Source organism: Balearica regulorum, chromosome 3 (genome assembly GCF_011004875.1).
Source record: "Balearica regulorum gibbericeps isolate bBalReg1 chromosome 3, bBalReg1.pri, whole genome shotgun sequence".
Classification (NCBI taxonomy): Eukaryota; Metazoa; Chordata; class Aves; order Gruiformes; family Gruidae; genus Balearica; species Balearica regulorum.
Genome location: NC_046186.1, coordinates 119,368,987 through 119,388,795, shown reverse-complemented (window position 1 = coordinate 119,388,795; position 19,809 = coordinate 119,368,987). Strand labels below are relative to the sequence as shown.

At 40.5% G+C, this 19,809-nt stretch overlaps 1 protein-coding gene across 2 annotated transcripts in view; it reads left to right on the top strand.

Moving 5' to 3' along the window:
- Nucleotides 1-1,643: 1,643 nt before the first annotated feature.
- SPTLC3 (serine palmitoyltransferase long chain base subunit 3) overlaps nt 1,644-19,809 on the top strand; it is an 83,617-nt gene continuing 65,451 nt past the window's right edge. For both annotated transcript variants that reach the window (XM_075749766.1, XM_075749765.1), the window contains exon 1: nt 1,644-2,076. In XM_075749766.1, the coding sequence (XP_075605881.1) occupies nt 1,963-2,076 (114 nt within the window). In that variant the 5' untranslated portion in view covers nt 1,644-1,962. The remainder of the gene's footprint in view (nt 2,077-19,809) is intronic.

Here is a 19,809-nt window from a genome sequence, read left to right as displayed (position 1 = left end):
GCCTACTTCTGGCTTTTCCTTGCAAATATGAACTCCTAGCCACTATCATAACCAGCAATTTATCTTATCACTACATATTTGCAATTAATCTGTAATTGAGTTATCATTACAGATGCCTTAATGAAGCCTACAAAAGACTGATTCATATGGAAATGAGGCATTCTTGCCTAGGAAAAACACCAAAAAGACAAAACCTAGGAAATCTGAGTTCTGATGATGAATGTGGTTTATTTGTGAAGCAAAACAATTTGATGTTTTACTGTTTCTTTGTCAAGGGGATATTTTCTTGACCAAAGCTACTACTGTCTTATGAATTAGAACATGTAAGTAAAAGGCTTATTTCCAAGGATATAAAAATCAAACCTAAGTAGAGATGGACTGCTTTTTCCGTTGTGCTACTCTATAGTTTATCATGGTGGTTTTCTACAGATCTTAATGGAAGTCTCTGCAGACCACTGGGTGTTACGAAATGAGGTGAAATGCAGAAGGAAAGATGCACAGATATTTCTTTTAAACACAGTTCAGTTCAGGTCTCTCTTAGGTAGGGACCAAAAGTTTTCCAACACATTGAACATATCCTGCTTTGCAAATCACTTCAAAGGAGAAAATATATTTTAGCAATTCAATACATGTCTAAGACAAGTTTTCAAAACCAATGCAATGTATTTCCCTGTATATTTTCATAGTGGTTCATTTAACATTTAATCTCCTGCATTCCTACTCAAATTGTAGGCTATTTTTTCTGTCTGTCACATTTCGTTGCCAAGATGACTTAGTAATTTTTTCTAATTAAAGCACTCCCGAGTATTTTTATTCTCTCAGCCTTTCATCCTTACCGTTTTCCAAAATGGATATTATAACACAACTTTCCTTTAATCTGTCTCCACACTAATTTTAATTATTTGGGGAGGAAAGGATTCTATCAAATGCTGCCAGAGATGCTTACGCTTTTATGTTTTGCTACTAAAATCTGAAAAATGAGAATTTGGTTCAGCAAAGACAATAAATGTATTTCCACAAACAATACACTCTTGTCTTAAAAGCAAGGTTGTATGTTAGACCTGCTTAGTAGTTTCACATGTGATTAAAGCCTGACTTGTTTTAAAACTAATCAAGTCTATAAAAGTCTATTTCTCATTAATTATGATAGCATGCCATTTATTTCACTACTGGCCAAATTGAATTTAAAGGGATAGTTCACTTTATTAAACACCTGTGCATGCGTTTGTAGGATGGGGCCAAATACAACAAAAAAAGTCATTTAATACTAAAATGCTTTCCATTTCCTTCCAGGGTTAATGTTGTGTCTATCATGCTACCTACGTAAGAAGAGATTTAAAAAAAAAAAAAAAAAAAAAAAAGAAAGAAAAAAACCACAGTTATTCTGTTCTACTCAGTGAAATACTACTTTTTCAGCCAATATACTCTTAGCAAGATGAACCATGTTCACCATGAACATGTAACGTTAACGATTGCTCTGTTAAAATTTTCAAAACATTTTATTACTCTAAATGGAGTAATGTAGCTCTATGTTGAGTGTAATAGGGAGAAAAAAAAGTAATGTTCCTCACTGGGAGATATTTAAGAGGTAATATATCTTTAAGTGTCTCCGCCTCTGAATCCACCCACTTGATAGCTGCAGCAGTCTTGTTGACTCATAGAAGCTGTGTTCGTACAATAGCCAGCAATGAGCAGTATTTTTCAGAGATTTTAAGAGCACACCTTCTGCTATGTATTTCACGTTCTAGCTTACTGGGGCTGAAGGTGCATGAAAGAAACAGTTTTAAATTTCTAAGATATTGTAAAAGATAGTTCCTCCTCTCATCCTGGAAAATCCCGACAGACCAGTTGGATACCTTTCAGGCCTTAACCAAGAACTTTATCTGCTCGTCCCACTGTCTTTTTTACAGTAGAAAGACCCAAGATACCCTTAAGAACTGAGAATCTGACTAATTTAAACAGATGGCTAATCCCAGTGCTGTCTGCAATGGACATCTACATCATCATCATCAGAAACAGAATAACCTCTTAAAAAGTGGAATCTATAAGAAAAATGGAATTACTAAAGGAATGAAGGTAAGGTTTAATTGTTTACCCTAATTGCCTCACTATTGAAAACAAATAGGTAGTTGCAACATTACTTATTAAGCTAGTTTTATGGCGGTCTTAATCTCCATTGAACAGGTTGTATGGATTAAGCTTGTGTGTGAAGTTTTATAATCCTGGGACCTGAAGCTGCTCTTTTTCTATCATCCTAAACTGCAGTGAGAGTTGTAATGCTCATGCAACACACTGTTGGTCCTGTGGACTTACTAGCCTCTAGTTCGTGTCAAATACAACAAACACAACAAACACATGCACTCTGAAACGTAGTAGTTTCCTTCTAAAGCATAACTGATGGTGGAGTTGACTTTGCATTGTATTAATCACTAGTGGAAAGCTGTTTTACCAACGTAAACTGTGCGTGGAGTGGTTTTCAAACTGTGATTTATTGCTTATAACTAAAAAAATGTATGCAGGAGAAGCTGTCTTGTCTTGATGTTTACATTACTGCGAGTTTGGTTTAACTGATGCCTGCACTTTACTGATGCCTGCTCTCCAGCCCTGTACTGTTTAAAATCCGAGTCAGTCTACTATTTTCTCAAGCTGTTGTCTTCTCATTTACGTGAGCGTTTTGTAGAACAGTTGGCATGTAGCATCCTAAAGAATGAACCACAAAACCAAAGGTATACTTTTGCCAAAAAGGCCAAATCTTAAATGTTGTCTGTCTGCAATACCTGTTCTGACTCGGAACGTACTGTCTTGAAGTGTCCTAATTCTGGATCTCATAGAATCATAGAATGGTTTGGGTTGGAAGGGACCTCAAAGATCATCTAGTTCCAACCCCCCTGCTGCAGGCAGGGACACCCTCCACTAGACCACGTTGCCCAAAGCCTCATCCAACCTGGTCTTAAACACTGCCAGGGATGGGGCATCCACAACCTTTCTGGGCAACCTGTTCCAGTGCCTCACCACTCTCACAGTAAAGAATTTCTTTCTAACGTCTAATCTAAATCGACTTTCCTTCAGCTTAAACCCATTACTCCTTGTCCTGTCACTACACTATCTTGGTGTGATCATTAGTAGAAAGTCTTGCAGTGACTAGAAAAAGGCTGGCTTTACAGTGCGGTGTGATGGTGAGGGGGATGGAGAAGGTTGCTTAGAGCCTGCGTGCTCACCTGACCATGCCTGCTGAAAGCTTTAGACGAGGACTGTGGCCAGGGCTCCGCTGTTTTACAAATAAACTGCTATCTTATATCTTTCTCTAAATGGGGCTCTCACACACCTAGCACTCTAATGAAGGCACGCCCAGTGTCATGCTTAATGATCGTCTGGCTTTAGGTGTCTCCCTTGGTATGGGTGTTTCCCAATCATTGGCTTGTGTAGGATGAGGAAAGCAAAAAAGTTTGTGCAATGACTGAAAAGGCCTTTCTTGGGATTTGCTTCCAGAAACCTAATATAGCATCCTTTGATATATCACATATATCTCCTCATCATTTTATATATTAGCTGTTTGCCACAATGATGTCTGAAATCTTTGCTTTCAGCTTGAGTGTTAAATTTCACGGAGTAAACCTTGCCATTCAGTTATTGTTAACCTGCTGCACGTGAGCGGTTTTGAAAGTGGTAGACTCTCAGGAGGGGATTAATTAGGATTTCCTCCTTAATAGGAAAGAAAAGGCTAGAGAAGTAAAGCAGAATATTACTGAGTGTGAGCAAACAGGAAATTAAGATTGGCCTGAAAGGGGTAGCAAAGAAATGAATGAAATGTTAGTAGATGTACCTGCTAAATTAGTGAAGTCTTTCAAGCACCATATGGTTGGAGGAGAAGGAGGTTTTACCCTGCTGTGTGACATGTGAAAGCAGCACTGAGCCACTGGTAAATACCATCCATGGCTGAGGAAGCGGTGAGGAAGTAAAGCCTTAGAAAGTTCAGGAAGCTTATCAAAGGCAGATTTGGTAAGTCTGGGTCTAGCACTGTGTTCTGAATTACATGCTATTTCCCCTCCCCTCCTGCTCCAAACACAGATTGGGAAAGAAGGAAGCAATAACATACAAGAGTCCTGTATGAGCCAGGAATCTCATTCCTGGTAGGAATCTCCCCATTCCTGTCTGGTCTGTTTCCCCGCCCCAGCTGCCTCACCCTCTTCGGTACTTATGCTTTATCCTATTTTACAAGAATAGATACTGTTCCTTCCATCCTGATCTGTTTACATGGCTTACTGCTATAGGTGTGTAACTTCACACAGTCTTTCAGTGTGTTTGTATTTGCAACACCTTGCTGAGGTGTGCTTCCCACTTTACAGCTGGGATCTGGGGAACAGGGAATATGGCAGCTGGGTGCACAAGGAAGCCTGTGCAGGAACCAGACCCAGGTTTGTCATGATTCTAGTCATCCTCCTCCCTTCCTCCTCTTGCTCTTTCTCCACCTTTCCCTGATTTCCCCTAACACACACACACACACACTTTACTGCCTATTCAGTAAATTAATTCACCATTGAACACCTTACATAGGAGGGGAAATATAGTGCTATGATATTCAGGGGACGTGACTGATAATGCTGGTTCTAGCTCTCGAGACTTATGGTAGTTCTGAAAATTTTGGGGTTAGTTACAGCTGTGTTACTTTGCAAGAAAAGGAGGAGAAAGACATCTGGTTTGAGGTGCAACTGGTGGTGCAGAGGCTGCAGCGAAGGCATGGCACAGTGAAGGCTTCTAAGCCAGGAATATGTAGCAATAGTTGCACACAATTGACTGACTGGAACATCAGGCTTTGCAGAAATTGGCTCCGTAAACCTTTTTTTCCTAGGCAGCCCACAGGAAGCACTGGCTTCAGGAAAAGTTGGTTCGGGAAACACTGCTTTTGAAAACACTGGCTCAAGGTCAATGTGTTTTGCATCTTAATGATCTAAGAACATTTTGCGTGTCCGTGTATGCATGACAGAAACAGAGAAGCAATTTTGATACAGCAAAAACCCCAGGTTTCCAAAGAAAGGATTTTGTTTAATGGGTTGGGGAAGGTAATTAGGGATGATCAAATGTGGGGGAGTAGGGAGGTTCTCTTTGCTTCTAGCAATCTGTGGCATACCAAAGACAGGCAAGGAGGTAGCCAAGTGATAAAGAAGCGGCTAAACGTCCTACCAGAAGAGAAACTGTTGCTTTTGGGGAAGAGATATACCACTTTGGGGTGGGACTGCTTGTTTGAATAGCTTCTGTGATTATTTTAAGTCTGACTCACTCAATTCTAGCTGATAGCACAGACTCACATGTAGTAATGGACACCAGGCCTAATCACATCCCCACAATCGTGCTGCATCTTTGCATTCATTGAAGTTGGACCACGGCAAGACATTAGCTTTGGGAGGTAGGTCATGGGCCATGTCTTCCACTTCATTAGTGCTTATAACAAAGGCAGATTCTTTGTGTTCTTCCAGGACCTGTAGCCTGGACTTGCCTTTACCCAAAGCATAATTCAGTATCTAACCTATTTATTTATGTAACCGTAGTAGCCAGGAGAAGGTATTTTCCTAGCGATGGTTTCTTTTGCTGTTGATTGGGTGTCAGTTGTAAGTGACATTTGATTTTTAAAACAATAAATATGTTTGTTTGGTGGAAACATTTTTTTTCCTACAGTATACATGCAACAATTTTATTTCTTTGATAGATCATTTCCTTGGATGCTTTAGAGAGCATCCAAAAGACAGTATAAAGCTATTTCCAAATTCATTTTTTTCTGTTCTGCACTGAGGAAACTTGCAGTGAACAAGACTAAAGCCTTTTCCAGGGCTTTCAAGCTCCTTTCTGAAAGCAAAATAGCCCAGGATAAGATCAAACCTAGTAACGTCTGCCCTGCATATTTGATAGCCCGAAAATGTAATAGTCTTCGGCATTTGGGGGCTCTAAAATTCAGAAGCTGATTATATTTACCCTCTGTCCTGTGACATCTGGACCTCCTCCTAACTGTTCTGCTCTGCTGTTGATTCAATATTCCAGCAGCCAGTCTAAGTCCCTTCCATGTTTTTGGGTCCCCTACTTTTCTTCCTCTCCTTGCTGCACTACAACGTCACTCCTCAATGAAGATCTTAAAGAAAACTGGTTGTTTAAAAAGACAGTCATGAAAGGAATATGCCATGCAACTGCTCTCATAGGAGTAATTTTCTTGTATGTTGTAAATGCCCCCTTTAATTTCTGTGTGCTTTGTCCTCTCACATATGTAGGTAGCACTTCATGTGCTTTTGCAGTAGTTAGTGTAACTGGGGCATTTTGGATGCAAACTCAATATAAATGTTAATGAGTCCTGTGGGGAAAAAATAAGCTAATTCCCACAATTAGAGTCATGTGATAAGGCTTATTAATAAGACAAGAGAAAGGAGGGAGGGTTAAGGCTGATCAGACTACAGCCTTTCCAAATGTTTGCAGCCTCAGCTGTGCAACCATAATGATGTACTAAGAGAATAATAATTTTTTTTCTGAAATATCTTCCCTTTTTTGGTGTTGCCTTGGGTAAAAACAAACTGAAAGGGGATTTTTTTGGCCCCAGTCTGTTTCACCTGCAGCACCTAAGCCTTTTGGACCTGTTGCATTGTGCATGTATTAGTGGAAGGTGCAATCCCCATAAGCCCTCTGGATTTCATAGCTGTAGTGACAACAGGAAGCCATTGAGAACTGGTTTCCAGTCAGAGTTGTCTACCAATTACTACACTTGTTGCTTCAGCTGCACCACAGACATGACCTCCTCATCCTCAGTTCCTGCCTTCTCCTTGGTTTCGAGCCCCAGAAGTTCATTGCTTTGCACCAGCACTCTCGGCTAATAATCACAGGTCTCAGATCCACACCCTTGTTTTCTGTCATCTACCCTGCTATGTGATGAGCTCAATGCATTGGAAGCAGGAAATGTTGAAAACTTCTTTCTGCAAACTGAGATGTGACTAGTGTGTAGGCACATGTAACAGTCAGTGACTCTTGTAGCGATGTTTTAAGTGTGTTGCACGAGACTTTACGTGCAAGGCTAGAAATTTTTCACATAGCACAATACTTAAGTTTCCATTAGGGCTGGAGTCACTACCTTGTTAACACCTGGAAATTTCTAAATTTAGGTAATTAAGTTTTGGAATGTTAAGCTCTGACAAAAATAGCATGTATTGATTCGCTTTGGCTTGAAAAACCTAGCATGTCAGGTCTTTAAGGACAACCTCCTCTTAGCACAAGAACAGCTCATCCTTGTACTCATGAAAACGAGTAAATGTATCAGGAGACTGGCTTAGCTAACCAGATAACCCATGATTAAGCTCCAGTGCAAAAAAAGCAGCATACAAGAGGTAGAAGCAGGAATGGGCTACAAAAGAGAAAGTTTGAAACATTGCAGGGCCATGTAGGGATAGCGTCAGGAAAGCCAAAGCTTACCTGAAGTCAAGTCAATATTTGCAAGGGACATCAAGGGAAACAAGAAGAGCTTTTACTGCTACGTTAGTAGTAAATGAATAAATGCAGCCTGTTGCTGAATGAGGTGGGTGACTCAGTGATTGTAGATGCAGGTAAGGCTGAGGTACTCCATGCTTGCTTTGCTTCAGTTTCCACCAACAAAGTCTTCCAAGCCTCTGTGTCATCAAACTACCAGTAGTGGAAGAAGATTGAGTCATGGATCTCTTAAGAAATCCCAACCCATACAAGTGCATGGGACCAGAAAGGAAGCATCTAAGTTTGCTGAATGATGTCATAGTGGTATCACACACTATCATCTTTGAAAGGTCATGGATATCAAAGATCCCTGGTAACTTGAGAAAGGTAAATGCTCCATCTGTTTTAGAAAGAAAGATCATTTCTAGCAAAGTTCTGGGAGCATGGAGGAGCAGGTGATTGGGAATAGCAAGCATGGATGTACAAAAGATAGATGATGTTTGACTGACTGTCTTCTATGATGAAGTAACTAGATTTGCGAATGAGGGGAGAGTGATGGATGTCATCTACCTTGACTTTAGCAATACCATCCTCCTATGCTACTTGGGACATTACGGTCTTGATGGGTAGACTACTCCGCAGGTTAGTGACTGGCTGGATCATTGGGCTCAAAGGGTAGTGGTTAATGGCTCATACTTTGCCTGGAGACTGGTGAGGTTTTACATATGGGGGGAAAAGGGGGGAATCAAGATGCAAATAACAGCACTGGGACATGTTGCTCTGGAGCTTCCATCATTGGGCCGTTCAGGACCCAGCTGGGTAAAACCCCGAGCACCCTGCTGGGAATTTGGTGTTGACCTGCCTTTGAACACAAAGATGAACCAGAGATCAGCTGAGGGGCCATCCATTCTAAGTGAATCTATGACCCATTAGTGTAAGGAGGCAGCATTTCTCTGGTGAGAGTCAGTTGCAGGGATCTGAAAACGGAGAGAATTGATGCAGAACCCCAGTGAGGCTTCTGTGAGTAATTACCTGGCAAGCAGCTTATTCTTGCTCAGTAGCGGTAATTAGTAAAAGAGAGCCATGAAGTGGCTACTTAGGTGTCTTCAGCATGAGAATTAATTACCTATATAAGCTGTAAGTGGTCTAGCTTTCAGAAACAAGTAAGATAATAGGCATTTTCTACCTGCTGTGTTGGTGAGGGACATAGCTGGCTGGGTTCCATTGCAGAAGGAAGTTCATGAATATGATAGGCAGAATGATAAAATAGTGGCTACTTAGGACTGTCTGAGTCTCCGCATGAGCCTGCACAGGCAGGAACAACCACAAAACCACGAACGAAATGCAAAGAATGTATTTATTTTTGTTACCTCGCCAAGCAGGGGATACCCGAAGCAACACTTGGGCAGAGGCACGCATGCAGGGACACAGGCACCGCGGAGCTCAGTCCATGCTAGAAAATCACCGAACCTGCTGTTTTCACCTGTATTTCAAGGATTCATGCAGGTGTAGTTTACCACTGTGCTTTGATCTTTCCCACAGCAGGGCAGGAAACTCAAGCAGGTTTGATAGGGTGCTGCTAAGTCTATCACAGGCCCGTGTTATCGAAACACAGATGTTCTACTTGTCCAGCACACAGGGCTAAACAACAATTAGTATGATATATATGTTTTTCTGCACCTCAGCTGCAGGTCACTTGAACATGTTTATAATCCTCCTCACCAATCTTCCGTTATTTTCCCAGTCTCTATAAAACCTGGCTTTTCGCCAGAGTAATGGTTAACATCGTGCTGCCTCTCACGGCTTGCTGTTTGCAAGTGTGCAGTGGTGATTCAAATCCTCTTTTACAGGGTACTAGACAACCATAAAGAGCCCTTAATTTATCATGATATGCAGGTCTGTTTCTGCTGCCAAAAGACATATGAAATCTCTCATGGATTATTACTTTTATAATTTCTTTTTAAAGAAAATTAACTTTTGTTGTGGCTAGGACTGTGGCATTGACCAGCAAAACAGGAAATTAAATTTCCCTACAATGACCAGTGGCTCAGCCAGAGGATTCCTGCCATTCCTGGTGGCTAATTTTTCCACAGAAAACACTTTTAGAAAGCAGCCAGGCCAGAAGTTTTGAGTCTGTTGTCTGAGAGAGTTGTCATTGTGGGATGGGTGTCGAATTGGGAAGAAAAACGTCATTTAAGGAGAAGAGCAGGCAGCAGGAACCAGCAGTATTTTGTGCCAGAGTGAAGGGGAGCTGGAGTGTTTTGCGCTTTAGGATATATTAACTCAGCCAGATAGGTAGAGCATTCACCGAGATACCTTTAGTATAAAACTGCGAGGTGAAGAGCTGAATTTCCAGGGCAGATACCATCTATGTGCACTTCAGCACAGAGTAATGTTTAACCTGTTCTGGCCAGGTGACTTTCTCCCTCCTGAAGTACTTTAAATTTCTGGGAAAACATCCAGTGTAGATGTAACACAGCAAAGCCTTGTCTATTCTTCTGATCATCTCAGTCTTTATTCATCTATATCCTTTCCTTTAATCAAGCACAGGCATGTGCTTTTTCATTTCTCCTTCTTCCAAAAAAGTCTGGGTTTCCCCCTCAGCCTACCAAGATGTGAGGATTTTTTCACTTAGCAACAGGAATATGGACAGACAAACTTGTGGTGAGGAGCTGAGACTCGTAGCCATTTCAGCTGTCATCATGCTGCACTCTGCTTCCTCCAGAACTTAATGTTTGAGTTTCTGCTTCCCTGGTGCTGCTGATGATTCATGTGGTCTGAAGAGCTCCCATACATCCCTCTCCGTGACTCATGTATAGCTGAGACTTCAACCTGGCTAATCTTCTCACAAAGCTGTCAGCCTACACATGGAATCACAGCAGCCATTTGTATGTTCTTGAGCTTCTTGGGGCTGTTCTGCAAGAGAATGCTTCAGTCTGTCGCTGTATTTCGATTTCCCGTTCATTCCTTGTGTCTCCACAAAACTTGGTGTTTGTCTTCTGAAAGGAACATTTCTCCCTCTGTGGTCCCCAGGTTGCACTTCCTGCAGGTAAAGGTAGCTGCAATCAGGTGTTTGTGCACAATGTTGTGGGGGACATCTGTAAAGATCACCCAGGCCACTGCCTGGAGAGGGCAGGATATAGATGTTTCCACCCAGTCCAAGCAGCCATGTGCCAGTGACTGTGGTGAGTTAGATGGGAACCTTGGAGGCCAGGGAATATAACTTGAGAAATAAATTTAAGACCACCCGTGCTTGTCACATTGTACCTCACTGTCAGCTGTTCCCCAAAAGAATCCTGGACCTGTGATCTGATCAAATATATCTCCTTCTCAGGTCACCTGCTGATCAGTCTCAAAGTCTCAGGTACTACACAGATACCAACAGCGAACAGTGAAACAACTCAAAGCAGACTAGCTTTTGTTGAAGGCATTTCGTGGTCCAAGAAAACATTTGATAAATCAATATTTTTTTTCCCAGCTTTTTAAGATTATATTCATATAAGTTCATGCGTTTGAGCTTTTGAACTTCCAGCAATCTCTTGACATCAGGCATGCTCAAAGGGAACATTTTACTTTGGCACAAAAGTGAATGTCTGCATGTCTCTTGATGTTGTCTCTTCTTCATATAAGGCATTGCTCTCCTGTGCAATTTTTTTCCTTGCTTCATTGTTATATAAACAGCTTTTTTGTTTGCTTATGTGGGTGGGAAGATTGTTTGGGAGGTTCTAGCAGGTACTAGGGTGCGTTAATCCCGAAGGGGGAAATCTTGGGTTTCATTTTGTTCTGATCACAAAGGAAACAAACCTTGTTCAAACTGTTTTGATGCAATCTCAACCCCTTTTCCTTTCTTCTAATCACAATCATCCTTCACCTATGGGCCATCATCCTTTGTTTCTTTTTACTTGCTTGAGGTTATAAAAGAACCAATAGTGAGGTTTTTATAAGCCTTTAAGTATTGGATTGGTGCATCTCTGGGTGAATATATAAGGAGCGTTACAAAGTAGATTCTAGTTTTTTTGTGTGTACAGTCCAGTTTCATCCCAGGTTAAGAAATACAAAATTACTTTCTCAATCTCAGAAGAACCCCACATGGGTGGAACTTGTCTGTTAGTCATTTGGGGGCTTTAATACATTTCATAACAGTGTCTCTTCAAGTTGAATGCAGAACATTTGTTTCTAAAATCTAATTCTTACACATAACCAAGCAGGAACAAGTACAGATTCAAAACTAAAAATGAGCATTTGCCAATATCTACACTTTTTAAAGAAAAAAAATTATCATTTTTGGTTTTTCAGTCTGTGAGTAGTATGCTGTTGATACATGCTAAGTCTAATTGCTTTTTTAAAATCTTCCCATGTTTTCAAGGGATAGAAAGTTTATCAGTTCTGTAATCTGTCTTTATTTTCAGATGTATATTAATAGAACTGGTATGTTGACACGCAGTAGTGTGAAATGTTGGATATGCTGTATGCATTAGTATGACTGGGCAAAATAATTTTGAGTAAGTTTGTGTCCTGAGACAGGAGACATATGCTTTGGGAATTGAGGAGTAGCTTTAATAAAATTGAGTTTTACCCTGGCTTAAACCTTTTGTCCCAGGAGAGGTGTAATTTATTGCATCCCTGAAAAGGAATTAATTGTTCGCCTCACATCTCTTGCTCACCAGTGAAAGCTAAAGAAATAAAATTCTGCAAAAGATGACTGTCTTTAACCAGAGATATACAAGATCAAAAAGGTGCAAGGAGGCTGTCCTTTTTTTGTATGTCTATTGTAGGTATGGATAGCTGAGCAGGCTGGCCCCAAAGTCCTGGCCCTTGGGCATTAGTGCTCAGTGTAGAAACCTAGCAGAGGACTTGTCACAGCAGCAGTCTTCAGCATAAAGTAATATCTAGAAGATCCTTCCATCTCCTTCCATGTACAATGTCTTCCCAAGCACACAGGTTCACCTGTCCATTTCCAACAAGCTTTTCTCTGCACTTCATTAGCATCTTTGCTCTTCCTAAATTTCTGTTGTGACAAGAGAAATCTCTTTTCTTTATTGTCTTACTATATAAAGGAAGTCCTGTCATCACGTCTTTGATTAGGTAAAGAAATCACTGTGTCTTTTGCATTAGAGATCTATCTCTGGAGGTTGTGCAAGAGTGAAAGTCAACAACTCTCTGCTAGTAATGAACAAGACAGTGTTGCAACGCGTGACAGATTAAAACTGGAGCTCTGTCAGCTTCCATCTCACCCCCAGCCCAAAGTATCAATTAATTGATGCTTTTGAAAACATTGTCATGAACAACTTTATGCTTTCAATGCAACATAATTAAACAAACATAATAGTTTTTTATATCTGTGATTCGGTATAACTGGACACCTTTGAAAACTTGTCTCGCACGTGGGCAGAGAATTGCATGAGTTTATATAAGTGAAGTGAAGCATGTTTTTATCTGATTTTGTCAGTATAATCATCAGACTTTGGCTTTTTTGACTTTCAGTATGCACCTGATGAGAAACAAAGCATTGTAATCCTGTGATTTTGTTAAAAAGATGTTAACATTTACAGGAAACAAAATTTCATGCAATGACAAGGTACGCAGATTCTTAAAGCATCAGGTAGGCATGCTTATTTTTATTCCCTGCTGAACACTTTATAGGTGTCAAAAATGTACGTAGTTGGGGGAGTATTGTATGAGGGGGGAAAAAACCACCTATATAGTTTGTTCTATTAGCATGGTAGCGTTATACAATGTCAGTTGGTTTTGGCCTTGTTTCTTATAGAATCAAGACTTGTTTAGTGATTCTATCTGTCTGTCAGCTCCTTAACAACTTGTGAACTAGTCAGCCGTTTTCAGTCAGATTTGACACAGGCATGTCATCCACTCTTTCCTTAAAGTAGGCAGCTGGGCATGGGAGAACAGCCCTGCACATTCTCTGTCAAAAGAGAAGCTGCAGTGTGAACTCATTCCTCCAGTACCCTGGAGAATCTGCAGTAGAAAGGAGATTTGATCTGCGTCCCAAATAAGAAAGAAATTTCTGTCAGTGTGTTGCTTTATTTGACTCCAACGTCAGTCAATATCAAACACACATAGAAACCCAGAATTTATTATTCCCAGAGCTCACAGTGCTCTGTTTACTTCTGCTCTAACACATTTCTGTATGGCACATATCTTATCATTGCATTTCTTTGGAATTTATTTAGTCTGTAAACTTTCTGAGATAAAGACTTTATTTTCTGTTCTCTTCTTGTAAAATACTTGGTGCACATAGGAGCAGTATCTATTAAGTGTACTTTCATTCACAGGGGTTTTCATCAAAGTCTTCCCACTTTTTCTCTTATTAGTGATTTGTTATCAGAATTGTGTAAAGCAGTTGTTCTGCTCTAGTTGCTGCTAGGAAGTCAGGATAGAAAAGTGTAGCTTGGTCTAATTTCTCATGGGACATTTCTCCTCTACCGGTCTATCCACAGATGAAACTTGAGTTCAAGCTAAAAGTTATACTTATTATTTTGCAAAAATTTAATTTAATTTAATTAAAATTTAATTTTAATTCAGTCATGCATCAGTTCTTCATCTTTAGAGAAGACTGGTCCAAAGGTGAGCAGATTGAAACTCATCATTGTCATCTGGCTGGTGTTTACGCATTTTAGAAAGGCTGCATGATTTCAGTTCACCTCCTATTGATCAAGTGTCTCACCTACTCAGCAACGGCATTCTAGTGGGAGCTGTGTTTTGGGACATTGGCATAAAGGCAGAAATGGAACAGATGCAAACCTCTCACTCTGACAGGTAGTTTCTGTAAGCTTGGGCTGAAGGTTGATGGTTAGGCATTTTAGAGAGCTTTGACTACTTCTTCCTTGAGATATAGGCAATCATAATTAGAATATTTTGCTTTTCAGGGCTACCCATAGAATAACTTGAATAGTGTGGAAAGTCCGTTAAAGAGCTTTTAATCAGATATCCAAGAAAGGCTTCTGCCTTAAAAAATGTTGTCTAAAAGATTGGCAGAGGACAGTTTGAGAGTTCTTTAGTTTTCTTGTTATTTTGAATGATGTTTTGCTGGGGAAGCTAATCAAAATATCTCCACACCCTGACACTTCTGAGTAAGTAACCACAATGGTTACTGACAATAATTTGTTTGCAGACTTCACTGTTTGCTGCTTATTCCTGTCTTCCTTTTTTCCAGCCCCATATATCCTCCTGGCTTGTGGCTAAGCATTTCAAGGCTATATTTAGTCGCTATTGCACAGCGTGTTGCGTTCCTGGGTGTGCTACGTGCTCACTTAGCTGTGTGGCCAAAGAACCCAGCCATTTTCCACGACTCTCACAGGATTTGCAATGCAATATTTCAGCAGGGATAGGAGACATGGGCATCGATCATGTGGAGGCAATCGTATTTGCCAAGTATACACCTTCTTGCAATAGGAAAAAGCTTTACCTCTGAGATCATGTCCTGAAACCAGGACAATAGAGTTACCAAGTCTGATGATAAATCTTCTGGTACAGTTTCTTGAAACTTGTGGTGTAGGCACATGAACCAGTATTACTTTCTATGCTCTTGGACAAAGAACTTTTTTCTTAACTTGAAACAACTGCTGGAGTCTTGTTTCTTTATTAGCCTGATTTAGCCGTGGTTAAAACAAGCAGATGTACCTGTACTTTATGCATTCACATGGTCTGACAGATCACTGCAAAACTGAACAAGAGTTTGTGATTTTGAGGGACAGTTCAGCCCATATTATTCAACTTGTAAGATTTTGCAGAGCTCATAAACAACACTGTTTTAACAACTGAGTAAGAAAGAGCATTGCCAGGACTTTGCAACATTCTGTGTTTTGAAAAGAGAATTAAATTAGAACAAAAAAACCCATCAAAACTGCACACACATGCAAGACATTGGAAGGGAAGGATGTCCCTAAAGCTGCCAGAAATTTATATGGATACTGGTCACATTTGGAATAGGAAAGTTAATTCTCAAGCTGCATAATATCTAATTCATCTAATATTGGTTAGTTTTGCATATTCAGATTACTCATCAGCTAGATACAAAGCCATGTATGTCATAAGTCAAGCAGGTTACAATTATAAACAGTTTGGTTTAGGTCCCACTTTCACATCTGCTATGAAAAAGCAAACTTGTGAATAAGACATACCTGCCTGGCACAATTTCTAATTATTTAAGTGGCAATATCGGGGATAAGGAATCATAGTTGAACTTTTGTAACTCCTTCTCACTTTCAATTCAAGGTCAGTAAAATCTGTATTGGTCAACAGAAGGGACAAAGAGCTCTCACAAGTGACAATTGGTCAGTCGAGGTGGAAATGGAGGAGTGAGATAAAGCAGTGGTTGAACTGGAGAGTCTGGCTTGTTTGGTTGTCCGGCGGAGTGAGCTGCGTCCGGCAGTGTGGTACTGCTGGGGTGGAGTGAGGTGGAGCTGCCCCAGGGAGCAAAATGCTCTGTGAGAACTAGGTCAGGGGAGCGTCCAGCTCCCTGGGGGTGCTGGCGTAGCCAGAGGCTAGAGAGGGAAAGCCAAGTGGAGGTGAAAGGTGGATGGGTTGAGTCTGTGGCAGGTGATCTCAGCCAGGAAGAAGGCAAGGAACCTAGGGAGGGAATGGCACAAGGAGGGGAAGATGTAGATCTGTAAGCAGCTGCAATCTCAAAGGGAGGCAGTTGCTTTTCTTTTCCTTCCTTTGTTGCAAATAGCAAGGAAATAGGACTGGCAAGCGTATAGCTGCAGAAACATGAATTATTTCACAGCCAGCATATGTATTGACTAACACGTAGTACTCTGAAATGCAGTGCTTTAATGTTGACTGAACATTTAGTTAAAATAAAAGAAGCAGTGCTTGTCATGGCTGCTACTGCCAGCTTTTTACCATGCTCCCATTAGGAGCATTCTAGCATAACCTTTTTTGTAACTACTTGCAGCACCCTTGCTCTGTTCGTATGGGCTAGTAAAGTGCTTTAATCCATTTTGTCATACGTTCTTCAAGAGTATACTCAAATTTTACAATTTTTTTTCCAAATCCAAAATTGGGCTGTAGTATTTCTGCGGAAATGTGATCTCCTCTGCAGTACGCCTCTTAAGATACCAGAAACAGATTTGAGGGCTGTGTGGGACTGAGATGGATCTTAGGAAATGAGGATAGAATTACAGTTTTTTGTGTAGGAATGCAAGCCTTCCACATTCTGCTGAGGTTTGTAACACAGGAAAAATTTGGTAACACTTAGCTCTTGTTCACTACAGAGACACGGGGACATATATGGAATTTCAAAATGATTCAACTCTGCTTTGCAAACTAAGCGGTCAGATTTTTGGAATGGCTCCCATAGAAAATAAAAATCTTCCAAAATTCTGTGGTCTGGTGATCCTTTCTCCTGACAGCTCAGGAATGCCCTCATCAAATATTTTCCATTCTTGGCATGAATTTACTCCCCCAGAGGTTATGTTCTGTTTTAATGCAAATAACCTACATGGTGTGACACACCTGAGTGAGGGTATTTAAGATTTGACATTCCATTCCAGCTAAGACATAAGTGATAATCTGAACTTTAAGTATAATTTTATTTTCTATACCTTTCTCTATAGCTTCACTTACCACTGCACCGTCCAACAGTTGCATTTTCAGTTCTCTAGTCATGCTATAGGACCCAGTCTTACTACTGGGCTGTCCTCAAGCGATTTTGGCATACAGTGGATAGATGTAGCTAAGCCTCCTGGTTTTGGGCAATGTGTCTATGGTAGAATCCCAGTTTGGATATTATTCTGTTGTCTGGGTTTTTTTCTTTCAAAAAAATCCCTTTAATTGGTTTTGTTCATTAGCAGGTAACAGAGGATACTGGATTTTACCCCCATGTTTTCGCTTATAGTGATTCTGTGAAAATAAAGCAGCAATGCATTTGGTAAGGCAAACCTGTAAGTAAACTACCTGAACGCAGAGTTTATGTATTAGAGTATTTATACTATACATTAATGTATACCATTTCCACACAACAGCTCCAATGGACATGGCTATACAGAGCTCTTAGCTTAGTCTGAACTGCCTTAACCCTCCTTTCATCCAAAAGGAGAAACCTCACATTTATTTCTCTTTTAGCTTGACTTAAAGCTAGAGCTCATAGTACACTTTGGGGATTAGACTCTAGAACTGGATGGGGATATGAACTGCAATCTCTTTCTGTGTGGATGTAGGCAAGACTCAAGCCAGACCACCGCTCTGATTGATCTGAGCCCAATTCCAGAACCACTACCCCTTGTAAAGGAAAGGTACTGCCAAGGTATCTTGCTTTCATAAAACTCAGCGTCAGGAAGCAGTTGGCAAGCCTGCCAGCTCCCATACAAGCTGTGAGCCAGGAGCCCCTGCATGTCACTGAGGCAAGACCTTGCCTTCAGGCATTGCAGAAATCACCTGCCACATGGACTGACTTACTGAAAATAAAGAGCATAGCTTGGCAGCAGAGGCCATTATGTGTGATCTCCTGCCAGCCTGGAGTGGAAGCACTGCTGGTTAAAGAGAAGAGTAAGAGGCTTCGTTGGAAACGTCAGGTCCTCCCATAACTCAAGCAATTATTTAAACAGGTAACTCAAGATAATTACATAGTTTAGCCTTTGCAGCTGACAGTTCTGTTTTTTCTGGAAGCAAAATTCATCTTTTTTCAGAAGTTTCTCTAGGGCCTTGTGCTGATGCCTATAGCTGCATTTCCTGAGTAGTGAGTTGTGCTTTCTTTGGAGATCACAGTGCTTTAGCTACATTCCCCCACTGACAGACCCTGGATTCTGCCTCATGAGTCCCTTCTGTTGGGCAGGTCTACCTGAGCTGTGTTCTAAGACCTTCCACTTTCTTCTTTCTGAGCAGAATGAAGGAAAAAAATATATAGGAACTGCAAATCGTGTTTTACTATACTTTTTATCTTCCAGCAGCTGCTATGCTCTCAAAGATTAACTTTCATCTATGAAAACGAAGGAAAAAAGGAGGAGGGGGAGGAGGGGAAGAGACTACCATACTATCTGGTATGAATTTTGTCCCCAAAGGGGGATATTCTTGAATTATGATGGTTATTCTGCATGTCCCTCTTGTCATTCTTGCTTTTGTATCAACTGATTTTTTTTCAGAGTCTAAAATTATTCCATTAGTCCGTAAGGGACCTGTCAGGATGGGCACATAAAATTTCTTAACTCAGTTTAGGATGATTAATTTCCTATATGAGAATGAGAGGAGTGCAGAGCTTCCTTCCCTGTGGAATGGGAAAGAATGTAAAACAAGGAGTTATGAGTACACCACTATTGTTTCAGAATTCACTGTGAAGCATTATGTCTGAAACATCTAAATATTTATCTACTGGAGTGTCACCTTAGATTTTGTGAGTTCATGTGTATGAGACCTCAAGTTTGTTGGGTTTTTTTCCCACCATAACTGAGCTTTAATAATTCTCTAACAAATGATTTGTACCATGAGACATGCTAGTGAGATCATATTACTTTGCACATGTGGATATTCCTCAGAAGTAAATGATATTTTTCTCTGCTAGACGGTAGGATGTAAGTATGTAGTTCACCCTCTGAGTAGTTAATGGATGAACTAAAGTTGTCAGAACAAATTTGAGACACGTCTCCACTGTAATTGAGTGAGACACCTGCACCTTTTGTCATTGCTAGTTATTTGCCTCATTTCACAAATGTATTTGTAACAACCATTATAGAAGGGTACAACGTTAACCTTATGTTCAGGTTAGTAATTTCTTGGGTTTAGCAGATGTGTAAGTGAAGAGGTGAAACATGAGGTCTTCTGAAAAGGTTTATTTATCTTCTATGTGAAGTTTTACTGTGACTTGCGTATCTCTAGTCATGGCGTAGGACCCAGTCTTACTACTGGGCCGTCGTCAAGCAATTTTGGCATACAGTGGATAGATCTAGCCACTACGTGAAGTTTTACTGTGACTTGCTTATCATGTATAGCTTTAAACAACTATTTTTTCAGAAATATGAGACTGTTTTACTAGTACTTTAAAATCTTTGCATTTTAATGGGCTTTAAAACTACATTCCTTTCTGAGAAACAGTGAGCCTTCTTTTTGAGTTTTGTTGACAATGGTCATATTTGAGAAATAAGATTGGTGTATAGCCATTTTCTGTCACTCCTGAAACGTGTCAGGTAGCTCAGGAGAGCATAGGGTTTGTCAGAGCTTCAGCACATCCTTTCTAGATGGTCCTGCCTAGACTTTGCTTTGCCAGCTACTCTTTGTCTATCTTGGTACTTCTCAAATTTAGGAGCGCAGGCACAGGTGTGTGAATGGAAGTGTTATCCTAATGGAAAAGTCAGAGAAACATTATCATACCTCTCAGAGGATTGGTATACTAGAATGGTGCTACGTAATGGTGTTAATGAG